Genomic DNA, 15357 nt, shown 5'->3' with positions numbered 1-15357 from the left:
TGAATTTTACAATGAGCTGTATTTGAAAGGAACAAGTCATGCTCTGGACATTTGTATGATTCTTTTATCATATGGATTTTGTAATGCTCCTTAAGTACTGATAACTTAGAAAAAAACTTTCCCCATATTTTACATTTGCATATTTTTCCTCCAGTATGAACCGCATTAATTTTAAAGAGGTCTGAACATCTCCTGTAACTCCTCCCAAATTTCTTATATTTTTGTCCAATACTGAATCTGGGATTCCCCTCAAATTTTGAAGGATGAGTGAAATAGTGTCTGCATGCTTTGTATTTTGGTTGTTTCCCTTCAGTGTGGCTTGAGTCATTTTGAGTATTTGAACAGAAATTGCAGCATCTGAAGGAAAATGATGCAGAATGAGCTTTTTGAGGAGAAGCTGGAACTTCTTCATTTTTTCTATCTGGAATGCCAGTGATGAGGGCTGCATAAAGATCATTTCTATCAGCACATGATTCAGGTTCTTCATTGCCTGATCTACATGCCCAGACTTCCTTATGTGTAATTCACCAAGGACATTACATCCAAACTGTTCTGATATTTTTCTTTGGCAAGGATCCTGTGTTCACTCTTTTGGGAACAACTCATGAATGGGATAACGAAACAGAGCTGGAAGAAATGAAGGGAACTATTGTCTAAATGTGTAGAATTAGACAAAAGTATCATAGAAATTTTACATAAAATGACACCAATATGAAGGAAGTAGCAAAGAGATGAAACACAAATCTTCAGCACTTCTTCCATAAGGAATCAAAATACAAAACTGATGAACATGGACAAGGTCATTTCATGAACTTCTATTTTATAATATGTAAAATTTGAAAAGATCCTCTTTAAGCATGTCATGTAACCAAAAACTGTAAACAAAATTCTTAGAATATGAAATGTAACTATTAGCCATTCTTAAAAATATTCTGTTCACTTGGAAATTGTATTATCAGTTTAGATCAAAACAAACGGATATTTCCAAATACATAAATGATAAAATGATAGAAATGAAAAAATATCATAAATAGATTTTCCATGATTAATATTCATTAATGTATACTAATATGTAGTTATTCAAGGAGTAAACAATAAAATGATCATGAAAAACATATATGTCTGTCAGGTCCACAGACCTTTATGGACCTTAGGAGAGAATGTTTCAAAATCTCCTCAATCACAATGATAATTCTTTAGGACTTTATTTCTTCAAATGCCTAAGTATATCTTGAATTTATAAAAGACTGGCCTTTCATCTCAGCATTTGGAAGCCAGTGGCTGGTGGATCTCTATGGTTACAAGGCTAGCCTGATCTACATATTTAGTTTCAGGAAAATCAGGGATATGTGGTTACAGACCCTGTCTCAAAAAAGGAGATAAGTGAGAAAAATAAATTATATGTCTAGGAAAGAAAGAGTGCCAATGGAGCAAATGTGGCCTTGTGTGACATCGAGATGGATATATTTTTCCACTGTAACAGTAATTGTCAGCAAAGCAAACCATGATCTTGGCCTCAGTATCTCCTGTCCTAGCAGAACTAACTGACAGAACCATCCCAGATGTCCCATCAATGGGAATCATAGTCTGGCTTTTTCTTAAAGTGCTCTTCACTGACTTAAATGCAGAATATGAATAATGGCCAGAGTGCATAGTAATCTATGATTTTTTTCAAAGATTCTTAGATCTCTAATATGTTTGGAATCAAACACACACAAAAAAGCAAGCTGGGCAACAGTTGCCCATGCTTTTAGTCCCAGCACTCAGGAGGCAGAGGCTGGTAAATCTCTTTGAGTTTGAGGCCAGCCTAAACTACAGAGCAAGTTCCAGGACACCCTCGGCAGTTACATAGAAAAATTCTGTCACAAAAAACAACAAATTGATAAAAGACCGACACAATAAAATTTATATTTTCAAAGTAGACTGCAATGTAGTACTCTATTTCAAGGCAAAATATCAGAACTCAGAATATATATGTGAAATACACAATTTTTGTAAATATAAATTTAATTTAAACATAACTATACCATTTTATTTTAAGCTTATCACAGTCACTTTTCCTCTAACTCTTCTCATATCTCCCAATAAATAGTAAAACCCCCAGTTGATAATGTTATTGTTATAAATATATATACTTTTTCAAATACATATAAACTATATATATCATTTCAAAGTGTTAGTCCAGCTTCATTGTTAATGATTATATCATTTCTTGTGTAACCATTTTGCATCAGACAAGCAGCAATGGGGATAACCCATGACAGATTATCATTTTACTTGTCACACCATTCACTAGGTGTCCTTAGCTCTTTGATTAGTGGTTTGTGATATAGGGACACTATTAACTGGGAAACAAATATTCAGGTTGGTTCTTCAGTTATAATGGAAGAAAAGTTGGTAGAAATGGTGAAGGAAGGTTGAGGGACAAATAACACCAAGGTTGTCTGTTAATTCCTCAAGAAAACGTTATTTTATATTTTTCTGTAATTCTACAACACATAAATATGTAAAACATAAAGGAAGTACTGACTTCCAGGTTGACAGTACCACACCAAAAAACAGAGATTAGCAACATCCTTAGCACAAAACATAAGAATCTTGATTTAAAGTTTCTGGTATAAAATAAATATTAAGTGTAATGAGGATACTATGACTTCTTTCTTTCCTATATGTATCCCCTTGAACTTCCTATTTTCATAGACTGACATTTAAACATCAAGAAGAACATAGAACAGTTATACAGAGAGTGGGTATCCTTTATTTTCCAATTATAGAAGAACTGTTTTCAGTTTTCTCCATTTAAAATGATTATGTTGGTAAATACTTACAATAAAATTAATCTATTAAATGTAGATAAGTCCCTGCTGTTGAATATTTGTAATAAAGGGATATTGTATTTTGTCACAGCCTTTTTTGCATTTAAAGATGAGATCATTAGGACTCTGTCTTATACTCTGCTCTAATGTATTATATGTATTGATTTACTTATGTTGATTCCCACTAGCATCTCTTGGGGGAAGCAACCTTGATCCTAGTAGATAATTAATTTGAGGTGTTCTTGAAATTGAAAATTTCCATTTTGTCATATCTGAACATATAATTTTTGACAAAGAAGCCAAAAGTGTACAATGGAAAAAAAAGCATCTTCAACAAATGGTGCTGGCAAAATTGGATGTCAATGTGTATAAGGCTACAAATAGATCCATATCTGTCACCATGCATAAAACTTAAGTCCAAGTGGATCAAAGACCTCAATATAAATCCAGTTAATCTGAACCTGATAGAAGGGAAAATAGGAAGTACTCTTGAATGCTTTGGCACCAGAGATCACTTTCTAAATATAACACCAGTAGCACAGACACTGAGAGAAACAATCAATCAATGGGACCTGTTGAAACTGAGAAGCTTTTGTAGAGCAAAGGACACAGTCAACAAGACAAAGCAACAGCCTACAGAATGGGAAAAGTTCTTCACCAACCACAAATCTGACAGAGCGCTGATATATAGAATATATAAAGAACTCAAGAAATTAGACATCAAAATGCCCAACAGTCCAATTAAGAAATGGACTGTAGAACTAAACAGAGAATTCTCCACAGAGGAAGTTCAAATGGCTAAAAGACATTTAAGGAATTGCTCAACATCCCTAATTATCCAGGAAATGGAAATCAAAACAACTGTGAGATATCACCTTACACCTGTCAGATTTGCAAAGATCAAAAACACAGAAGACAGCTTATGCTGGAGAGGATGTGGAGCAAGGGGAACTCTCCTCCACTGCTGGTGGGAATGCAAGCTTGTACAGCCACTTTGGAAATCAATATGGCGCTTCTTTAGAAAATTGGGAATCCATCTCCCCCAAGACCCAGCTGTAGCACTCTTGGGCATATACTCAAGGAATGCTCAATCATACCACAAGGGAATTTGCTCAGCTATGTTCATATCAACATTGTTTGTAATAGCCAGAATCTGGAGACAACCTAGATGCCCTTCAACTGAAGAATGGATAAAGAAAATATAGTACATATACACAATGGAGCACTACTCAGCAGAGAAAAACAATGGCATCCTGAGGTTTGCAGGCAAATGGATGGATCTACAAAAAAATCATCATGAGTGAGGTAACCCAGATCAGAAGAACAAACATGGTATGTACTGACTCATAGGAGGACACTAGATGTAAAACAAAGATGACTAGACTGAGGCTCACAACTCCAGGGAGGCTACCTAGAAAACGGGACCCTAGGAAAGACCCAAGGATCACCCAATGACAGAGAAATGGATGAGATCTACATGAACAACCTGGACGACAGTGGGAGTAATGAAAGGCAAGATTTGAGAGAAAGAAAGCTTAAGGGAGCAGGAGATCATATAATTGGAAATGTATTGGTTTTAGTGTTTCTTTAATTGTCCGGTGGGATTTTTTTCTGAATCCATCTGGCTTTCTTGAGGTTTTTTGGTTGTTTTTTTTTTTTTTTGTTCCTTCCATTCAATTTCAGAACAGGTGACATGATAAATTATTTATGTCATTTGATTTATTTTTGTTAGGTTATATGCTAAGAAATCCATCCATTTGTTTTTGATAGTATACATAGTGTAGGTAAATGAATGGAACTGAAAAAAATTTTCTAAGTGGCTTAAACCAGAAATACAAATACTGTTCCTTTTCTCAAATTTGTGGATTTTCACTTTTAAGATTTTGGTCCTCTATGTTTTCTATTTAGTTTAGGTTGCTAGGTTGAGGCAATGGTCTTATATATTATTATAGGAACAGTATTAGTAATATACTTCTCAAAGGCCCAGAAGAGAAACTACAAATGGTGAGAATTATTTTCAGGAAAAGAATCTAAGTACACCAAGCTCTATGTCCATCTACTTTATTCCTCCTGGATAAATTCCTATATATACAACTACAGTTTTGTACTCAAGCATATTTCCTTTCTTGCTTGATTTGTCTCTACCTTTATCTGCTGTCTGCTCTAAGATTTATATTAATTCTCTCATCTTAATTCTGCTTTATCTAGGTCCTTCTCATCTCATTCTTAACCATCTAGTACTTTCCTATCTGGCTCTTCCTCATCTTCCATCTTATACTCAAGTTCTCTTGTTAAAATCCTCTACAGTCAAAATCCTCAATATCCTCTCTTCATTCATTCTCCTTATACCTCAGTTTCCCCTCAGTCACTGAGATGCTCAGATATAAACCCAAGTCATAGCAATCTGCCCAAGTAAGGCCATCTAGCCTGAATTTCTATGGGGTCCACAAGGCAGGTAAGACTTTTCCTCAGGCAGTGACTGCCAAGCGTTCTTTTACAACCCAAAACAGGAGTGGTTAAGGAAGAGTACTATTTAGAGCAAGTGATCAATTAGAATATCAAGAAGGAGATCTATGTGCTCAGTCGACATTCATAGAGGTGAGTATGTAAGAAGGTAGAAGTCTATACTGTTAGTAAGGCTGTAGTAAAGGACTTCTCACACTATATTGCAAAAGAATTAAACCTAGCCAGTTGACTTAGAATACAGGTGTTGTTTCATTTGGCCTTGGATACTTAAGTCTGTTCTCAGATAGTACAGAGCTATCTCTAATAAGATACTTTTTTCCCTTTGGGGATGGTCCTGGTCAGATGCTGCTAATGACACGAATTACAGGGAGGCTTGAGCTGGGGTTCTGGTAGTGCACATTGTCAGTGCAGAAGGTTATCTAAATATTCCATTAGGAGATGGGAAATGTTGCCCAATAAATGATGGAAAAGGTACAATGGAACATTAGAAATTCATAGCAGGAAATGGCTAATAATCAAAAGCCAAAGATTTCCAAGGTTTCCTGAGCCTCAGCTTGACTTCTGGAAGGCCCTTGGCTTCTTCCAGGTATTAGTTTTGTCATAATCAGATGAAATCCCACTTTATATAATTTGGAGGCTTGTTGCACAATGGAAATGGAGGGTTTTTTCCACAGAATAATGCTGAAACTATTATTGCAGCCAAGAAACTGAGTCCAAATTGGTCATAAGCCCTAGATAAAAACAAATTATTATTATTCTGCTTAATGAACATGGCATTTAACTATTGCTATAATGTTATAGCCATGGATTAACATATTACTCACCATTCAATAGAGAAGCTTAATATGGAGATTTTGAAGAATTAAGCCCTACCTAGGATTCCTTTATCTTAACTCTTGCATCATTGTTCAGACACCTATGAATAAATGATGGCAGAGAGAACATAAAGACCAACAAATGGTAAATGACTCTAGGGAAGAAGAGGTTTACAAACATTATAGGAACAATGGGCATTCTATCACCAAGACTGTGACAGCAAGTCTAAAACCTACAAAAGCCCAATACTACAGGCAAAATACCATCTCATAAAATGGAAAGTGGACCCCATATCACAACTTTGTGAGAAGAACATATGTGCAGTCCCTAGCTTCAAGAAGTAAGAAAATCTATTTTTCAATTGAGTAATAACAGGGTATATCAATCACATTCAAAGTCTTATGTTCAGAAACAGTTGGTCACCCCAAATATTCTTTGGTTTTTATGAATTTTCTGTATTTCCTTTGATAGAGATGTGGTGCAGAAATTATGACATTAGATTGGTGTGGTACAAGGATGGTATGAAAGAAGGTAAAAGAAAGAAAAATATATTAATCTAAATATAATGTAAAAATGTTAAAAAGAAAAACAGAAAAACCCCACATCACTGACATACTGGAGAAAATTTAGGACATTTATTGGAACACAAAATAAAGTCCCACACACATTATAAAATTGCTATTGGCATACTAAATTTCTTCTAATACTATTTTAATGAAATGAGGGGAAATTATGTAAAATTTTCTATGTGCTATATCCTAGTGTACTATTGTAAAAGAAATTCTTAGCCTTTGCTTCTAGTGAGGAGCTGTGGTAATCCCACTGCAGTTACGGTTTGCTTCTTGTTTTGTACTCGACATATAACCATTGTTTTCTTCCACCTTACCTGAATCTCTGCCTTCTACTTCTTCTGTGTTCACAATCCAGGGTTCTTTATTCTGTTCCAGGCAGGTGACTAGCTCTGGTTTTGATACAGAGAGGACTGTGAATTAGATATGATAATTTATTCACATGATGGGAACCAGAGGTGGATTTTAACAGTGGTTTGTACACAGTGGATATGAAGTTACATAAGGTAATACTCAGTAGTGAAGTCTTATTAGTACATACTTGACAGGTGTTTTAGGCTTTTAAGAAACCCATAATTTTAATTGTGTTTAATGCATTTACCTTTTCTTATATTACCCCATTACATAAATAAAACTGTGGAAATCAGACTGTATTCACACATTTTTTGCTACTGAATGACTGCCTAAAAAAAAAAAACCCAATTTGGGATTGAAGGGAGCATTTGCTAAATTAATAGACCAGTTAGAATAAGAAAATTTTCAATAAATATTACACTCACCAATATCTAGTAATAATTGGAAGATGGGATTCACTGATAGAAAACAATTCAAGTATTAATATAAGTTACTAGACATTCCTAGGTCTAAGCAGCAATTATGAAAGAATTTATTCTCACCTACAGAAACCAGGTTGCTGTAGTTCTCCAACGTGACCTCTCTGTACAAATCCCTCTGAGATGTATCCAGGCATTCACATTCCTCCTTGGAGAAATTGATGGCCACATCCTTGAATGTCAATGGACTCTGATGTGAAAATTCAATTTTCCTTTGTTATGATGATTTGAGTCTTTTTTGCCCCAGAAAAAGAACATTTAACTAAAGAACTCTCTGTTATCAGTAACCAATCTGCAATTTTTAAGTTATATATTAATAGGGAGGGTGTTGTTACTTTTTAATGAGATCAAAATGCCCATGATATAAACATACAATGAAATATTTTTCTTTTATCCAAGATAAATAATGTCTGAAATTGTCCTCAGTAGGAATTCAGTTTCAATATTTGTCTATAATAGCATAATTTTTTAAAATATTTCAGATCATGAACTCATGTAGAAAAGTCATACTGGAAACTAAAAGAGGCAAGAAAGAGTGGAAAGCAGGATGTAGAACATAAATAATAAAGAATTTATATTGAAATATAAAAACCATGGTTTTCCAGAATGAGGGACTATTATGAAGGTTGAGAGCTCTCCAGATGAAGCATTTATGTATAGAATGTCTTCAACCTGTCCCATCTTTATGCCTACATTTACCCGAGAACAAGCCATCTATCCTTCCCCTTTCTTATGGATTCTGTCAGGAAGTTTATTCGGCAGTTTCAGCTTTCTGATGCTATTCTGTGTGCAAAGGCAGCAGCACCTGCATTCCATGTTACCACACTCAGAGACCCCAATTGATGGCTTTTGCCACACCAGAGGTGCAGAAACCATGAATTTTTACTGACAGGTCAAAACTTAGTTTCTCCTTTCCTGCTTTGGGTGAGTCCATTATTCCTTCAGATCATGGAAATCCATAAAACCTGGATATGTGGCTTCTGCACCCTGCTTTATACTGTAAATAGACATTTTAAATTGAGTCTAAACACAGCAGTAAAAAGTTGTAGTGACCATTCCTCTCATTCCATTTCCCTGAGATTGTTAATTAAAAAATAACTGACACCTGTATTGGAAACAGCAGACAGAATCTGAGAGGTAGCCACAGCTAAAAGTATTTCTCACACTGGGTAAGTAATATATTTGTCTACAGGCACAGCAGGAAATTGATACCACAGCAGTGTCTCCAAAGAAGCATTCCCTTTAATTTCTATGATCCATTCTTAAATTCCACCATTTTACAGTTTTGCAGTGAGACAAGTGATTAGATTCTCTCTTAAGTATATTTTAAACAGTGAAAAAGCTTCTTTTGGATTCACTTGCAAATAGTGTATCTAAATAATGGCATCCCTGCAGCCAGTTTAATACTCTTGATTGTTAATGAAGGCACTTCATCTCCAACCACCTAAATTTTCATTGTTGAGACTTTTTGACTATTTGTGAAATGAACACGAATATAAGTACACTTTGCCTACCAGTTCTTCATTAGTATGTTATTTTAAAAAATGTACTATATAACCACAGTATGTAAAATTGCACCAGCTCCCACGAAGTGATTATAAGCAGATGTCAGAACAACTAATGGGCATTGCAAGTTCACGGTAAGGGTAGTAGGTAGCAAAGAGAAATGATGGAATAGACTCTTTGAATCAATTCACAAAATAAGACCAGAAAACTGAAGAAAAGCAGCCTCATAGGATAACATAATATGAACGTCTTACTAGCAAATTCCATTTAGAAGTTGTATTTCATTTAAACACTTCATCTTAGTAAACAACACTGTATACTTTCATAGCAATACTGCATTAAACATTATCCATTGACAGAAAGACATTCCATCCTTTTTCACAGTGCCTCTTTCTCAGTACAGTCTATATTAACAAATAGATACTTAGTATCTATTTGAAAGAAGCCATCATGGAATATATCTTCTTTATCATTCATATGAGGTGACTCAATACTATTTTCAGTAAGACAAGTGTATGCATATATATTTATATATCAAATGAATATACTGTGTATTAATGCAGAGAATATGTTTTGAAAACATAAAGTGAGAAAACAGTGGAAAGCAGCAAACACTCATGTGACATGCATTTAAAAAATTTACCTTGACAACTGCATCAGAAATAGAAAAAAAAAATCCTTGTAAAAACTGTGAGGTAATGTAAATGTTTGGGATCACCACAAAAGAAGCTTTTGTAGGAGAACAGGCAAGAAATCTCACCTCCATACATACATTTACCTGAGAAAAAGCCATCTCTCTTTTCCCTTCTGTCTGGATCCTCTCAGGAAACTTTATCTCAAAATTTAACTTTCTTAATAATATACTGGATTTGAAAGCAACAACAACAAAAAAGCCTTGTATACCTTCTACCACACTAAGAGACTGGAAGGAGGATCAAAAAGCTCACTCTCTGTACTTTACTGGAACAGAGTAGAACAACATGAGCTCCCACAGGCAGACAAAACTGAATGTTCTACTTTCATGCATTCAGGTAGGTAGACGGTTTGGTCAGCATGAGTGACTTTAGTACAGACCTGGCAACATGGTTAAATTGACTTGCTAGAGCAAGCAGAATCAGGTGGGCATTTCAAATGGATGGTGAGCACAGCTGACATTGAGAAGCATTCAGTATACTCACATTCTCATTCTCTCAGGTGGATGATTAATGCTGATTAAAATGAGGCTTCCATAGAGGATAACACACAGTATCTGTGGGGTATCTCAGATGAAAGTAATTCTTCAACTGTGTTAAAAAATTCTAGTTGCTTGTGTCCAAGATGCATGAAGGCAATGTTTTCCCCTCTAAAGTCTCCAATGACTTTTTTCATTGGTTACCATAATAACATTTATAATATTAAGACTCTGCAAATTTGCCATGAGAACCATGAGTAAAACTTTTCGCAAAGTTATTTTCACAATAACATCAATTCACCTAGGATCACTGTAAAGTAAAAATGAGGATATGGGTGCTGGTGGTGCATGCCTTTAGTCCCAGCATTCAGGAGGCAGAGGCTACTGAATCCTTGTGTATCCAAGAACAGCCTGGTCCACAAAGTGAGTTCCAGGACAGGGGCCAAAAACAACACAGAGAAACCCTGTCTTGAAAAATCAAAAAAGAAAGCAAGAAAAAAAGAAGAAAGGAATAAAAATCACGAGAAACAGGTGGTATTTTTAAAGTATGTGAGTTTCTTAGACCCCTCTAATACCTTAAGATTTTAGTGGAAAACACTGAATTCCATCTTTTAACAACATTTTTTGGCAACTTTAACATATATTGATGGTTACAAAATGACCTCCTACTTGAGGCAGTTTTGCAAAACAGGACTTTATTAATTTAACTATAAGAGGAATTCATGGAACACTCCCTGGAAGTGACATTGACTACATAGAAATCTGCACTCATACTCAGTTTATCTTTGATTTCTACATAGTTGCATAGTAATTACTCAAACACCCCATTAATATTTGGAAATAAGTAGAAAAAATTTTTGATTTTTTTTGTCTGTTTCTTGCACTAAGATAAGGCCTTTCCTAGAATCAGGACTGTATGACATGTATACCATTGATGAGAAATGAAGAATGAATAGGAACTCCATAATGTTGTTCAAATTTCCATATTCAATTTTCAATTCCTACAACCTATGAATATTTTTTCAATTGAATTCTAATGAACACCAATTCCTCTCATTAGAAGGAAAGTCAGAATTTTATAAGTCCTAAGTAGGATTAAAGAGAAACTACTCCTAAACTGAAGAAGATGCAATGACATTCTTCAAATACAAAATTCTTCAGCATATCCACCTCCTTTATAAATGAATAAACCTCTCACCACCATGCAGACATCTATGTCAACACTCTGCAGAAAGAAAACAGATTGGAACCATGAGTAAGAGGAAGAAAATAAAACTCGGTGTAGAATTAAATTCAGTTTAGAGAAATAGACAAAAGCATAATGATGACAAATAATACAAACAATGTGTTTCTCCTTACTCATGGTGAGCATAACAAAACTACTATGATAATTTGCCTGTGTTTTCTGAGTAATTTATTTGGTAACTTCATGCAGACTAATAGCTTCCAACAAGATAAATCTGGTATCTGAATTACGTGGATATTAGATGCATGGTGTCATCTAGTCTGTGAGTATACTGTATCAATTCCACACCTGCAGTAGGAACATGAGACTCACTGAGATTAGGAGAGAAATCTGCCTGGACAATCAAAAGGTACCTTTTTTAACCATGCTTTTACCACTAGAGTCTAAGGATTTTTATTTTATGATCATGGAGAATACACATCTGGCACAATTTGACTGGCTGTGTTGTCCTGAAACAGACACATTTACATTCATGGATGTAATTCAGAGAAACACTCTGAGAGCATGACAAACATATGCTCCTCTAGGCTTTAGTTAAATGCTGTCTTTTTATACTAATTAACTGGAATCTCCACATTGGTCAGACTGCAATTAGAAGTCATTTCTAAGACAGGAACTATATATTCATCATAAATCCTTCCTCCCTTTTCCCATTAAGTTTCTTTTTATTGATGGCTCCAAATATTACTTCTCTGAGGATAGGAAAAAAAATGTCATCTGAATTTATTTTCAGTACATTGGAAACAAAAAACTTGGTTTACTATACTTGAAATTTTAATTTAAAAAAATCCCATATGCCTACATGTAAATAAGATTGCACATGATTAAAATTAAAAACATGGTAAAGCAGGTATGCAGTGAGCAGTTTTACATTATTCAAGTGCGTAATTCAGTGTAGAAACCTACCAGTGCCTTGTACCTTAGTATTCAATTACTACACTTAATAGACACAATTAAGAGAAAACAAGGTATGATTGACTTAACTTGTTCCATAACAGTACTTCTCCTTAACATGTGATAAAGACTTGTGTCATTTGGACCAAGTGTTTTCTAAAGACAGAGCTAACTCCCTCACACTGCACCAAGGTGCTACAACACAGAAACACACACACCACACAAACCTGTGTACATGCAACATCAATAAAACAGAAGCTCTATACACTATTCTATACTGTTGAATTATTGTACTTATGGAGCCCTCTGCTTACCTGCATAGTTGTGATCTATAATATCTGTTAACTTGTGGAAAATCCTCCATTTTGGTTCAGGTCTTTGAAGATGACTTCCAATCTAGATCATAATTCATCATGTAACAATTAGAAACAGAGAGGACAGCATAAGTTATGAAATTCAGTTGATCTTGGCTGTGTTTCACACACTCTCCCATCATGATCAGTAAATAAGTCTAATAAAGTTCTCAAGATCCATACTCATAGGAAAACTGGCATTGCATGAGAGGAACCACACAACACACACTGAACCCTAAAAGAACTGCTTGATGATATCACAGCTGTTTAGAGGAAAAAGAATTCTGTGCAAAAATAAGCTAACCAAAATATCAATAATCAGAGCAGATTGATCATCTATTTTATGAACATAGAGGTAAATTTGAGGGACACAAAACAGAAAATTATAAAATGGAATAGACACAATTGAGGGAGGCAGTAGAATAACCTGAGAGAACTCTCATCCAATAACTGATGGAAGTGGATACAGAGATCCTTGGTCAGGTCCCAGATGCAGCTCCAGGATTCCAATTGGTGAGAAAGAGGAGGAATTATATGAGCGAGAACTGTTGAGAGCAAGATTGGAAAAAGCACAGGGACAAATAGCCAAACTAATGGAAACACATGAATTATGAACCAAAACCTGTGGAGCCCCCAACTGGATCAGTCCTTCTGGATAAGTGAGAGAATTGAATAGCTTGAACTGTTTGGGAGACACCCAGGCAGTGAGACCAGGACCTGTCCTTAGTGCATGAGCTGCCTGTTTGGAACCTGGGGCTTATGTGGGGACACTTTGCTCAGCCTGGAAGGAGGGGTCTGGACTTGTCTGTACTGAATCCACCAGGTTGAACTAAATCCCTAGAGGAGTCTTTGCCCTGAAGGAGATGGGAATGGGGGGAGGCGCTGGGAGAAAGTGGGGGTGAGCTTGGGACGGGGGAAGACAGGGTAACCCATGGCTGATATGTAAAATTAAAACACAAATGGATTAAGAAAATGTGGTACATATATACAATGGAGTACTATTCAGCAGAGAAACAATGCCATCATGAGATTTACAGGCAAATGGTTCCCCAGCTAGCGGGGTTTCAACAGGGGCGACCCACCTGTGGGAGCGAATGAAAGGAACAGGGGACATGAGAGATGACAGCAAGACAGGATTCTGATCAAGCTGCAAATTTTATTTTCCTCAGCAAGGCTTATGTAGCATAGGAAGGGGAAGGGGCAGGAAGAAGGGAAGGGGGAAGGGTGCGCAGAATATGTAGGGGAGCAAGACGAGGGAGACGTGAAGATTGTGCAACTGCAGGATGTTGGCTAAGGTCACTGGTCAGGGGCCATTTATTCTGTTGCTAGGCTACCTGACCATGGAATGCTCTTTATGTTTGGTTGTCATGGCAACTGACCATGGAATGTTCTTATCTTTGAGGGCCTCTTGTTAGTATACAGGTGTTACTGCTCTTGTTGACTTGTTCTCTGGCCTAGCTAGTATTTTCCATGGTTCATCTTTGGTTCCTGACATATTGGTCCCTGACAAAATGGATTGATCTAGAAAAAAAATCACCTAGACTCAAAAAGGACAAACATGGTAGGTACTCACGCATAGGTGTAGTTGGAGATCTTCTCTCCAGGTGTCACCAAGCCCCTGCGGTCTCACAACCCCCATATAAAATAATCACTCAGACGCTTATATTATTTAAAAACTGTATGGCTGTTGCAGGCTTGTTTTTATCTACTTCTTCTATCTTAAATTAACCCATTTCTATTCATCTATAACTTGCCACATTGCTTGTGGCTTACCTGTACCTTTCATCTTACTTGTCATGGCAGTGTCTGGCAGCTCTCTATGCCTCAACCTTGTTGTTCCCAGAATTCTCTTCTCTGCTTGTCCTTCCTGTACTTCCTTCCTGGCCAGTCAGCATTTTATTTACACAGAGTGATATCCACAGCACTCCCCCTTTTCTTTTTTTTAAAGTATGTTTTAACTGTAAAATATTTCAGGTACTGTCTCTCCAGCCATGTGGTCAGATAAGGAGTAAATATTTCCAGAAACATTTTAATCCTGAGTACTCAGTCTTTTCCCACAATGGGATTCCTAGGGAAATTACAAGTTCATCGTTTCCACTGTTTCACTAGCTGTTAGAAAAAGAAAGTGATATAAACGAATTTAGCATATGCTTTTTCCTGACATGCAAGCAGAAAGATTACAAATATGTCAGCTTGGAAAGTGAGGCACATTAAGGTCTAAGGAGAGATGCAAAGTGAGGAGAGCAGGTTATTGTCATTGACAGGTATAGGTAGTTGCCAAAAAAAAAAAAGGAAAAAAGTAAGGCTAACCCATCACAGGTGTGTGGTGGATAAAGAGGGCACAGTAAGAATCAGCTTTTCCTCAGGTACACACCAAGTATTGTTCTCTGAGGATTTCATATTTTGGCTTTTAAACCCAAAGTTCCCTCCCTAATAATCCCTCCATACTTTAAAGCTCTTTGTAAATGCCTGAGTGTTTCACTCTTAAAGAGACTTCTGTTTAAGTCTCAGGATCTCCTGACAACCTGGATGTCATCTGAATTCACAACAAAAACAGTTTTCTAACTGAAGGATTTTTGGGCATCAGGGAAGCAAAGTGTGATCTCCTTCAGTCAGATCAGTTTTTATACCTGCAAGTTCTCTTTGTCTCTGTATAGGAGGTATAAATTCCAGAAAGAGTACACATG

The 15357-nt window shown here is 36.1% G+C and overlaps 1 protein-coding gene across 2 annotated transcripts; it reads right to left on the bottom strand.

Moving 5' to 3' along the window:
• Positions 1-574: 574 nt before the first annotated feature.
• LOC118575674 (protein ZNF738-like) lies at positions 575-12669 on the bottom strand. 2 transcript variants are annotated; one of them, XM_036176121.1, is made up of 4 exons: positions 12632-12669; positions 7564-7690; positions 6985-7059; positions 575-627 (listed from the first exon to the last, which is right to left on the bottom strand). In XM_036176121.1, exons 1-4 carry the CDS (start codon positions 12635-12637, stop codon positions 584-586), a joined length of 252 nt encoding a protein of 83 aa, XP_036032014.1. In that variant the 5' UTR covers positions 12638-12669; the 3' UTR covers positions 575-583. The 2 variants fall into 2 exon arrangements, with proteins under 2 accessions (XP_036032014.1, XP_036032013.1); XM_036176120.1 differs by lacking the exon at positions 12632-12669 and adding an exon at positions 9785-9811.
• Between the last annotated feature and the right edge of the window lie 2688 nt (positions 12670-15357).

Source organism: Onychomys torridus, unplaced genomic scaffold (genome assembly GCF_903995425.1).
Source record: "Onychomys torridus unplaced genomic scaffold, mOncTor1.1, whole genome shotgun sequence".
Taxonomy (NCBI): domain Eukaryota; kingdom Metazoa; phylum Chordata; class Mammalia; order Rodentia; family Cricetidae; genus Onychomys; species Onychomys torridus.
This window is presented reverse-complemented; position numbering and strand designations above follow the sequence as displayed.

Bases quoted from the DNA above. Each gene is read 5' to 3' on its own strand.
- LOC118575674 (XM_036176120.1), bottom strand. The intron at 7,060-7,563 runs GTGAGAATAAAT...TATCAAAACCAG, and splicing joins CAGCAACCTGGTTTCTGTAG to AGCTAGTCACCTGCCTGGAA. The intron at 628-6,984 runs GTAAGGTGGAAG...CATTTCTTCCAG, and splicing joins AGTAGAAGGCAGAGATTCAG to CTCTGTTTCGTTATCCCATT.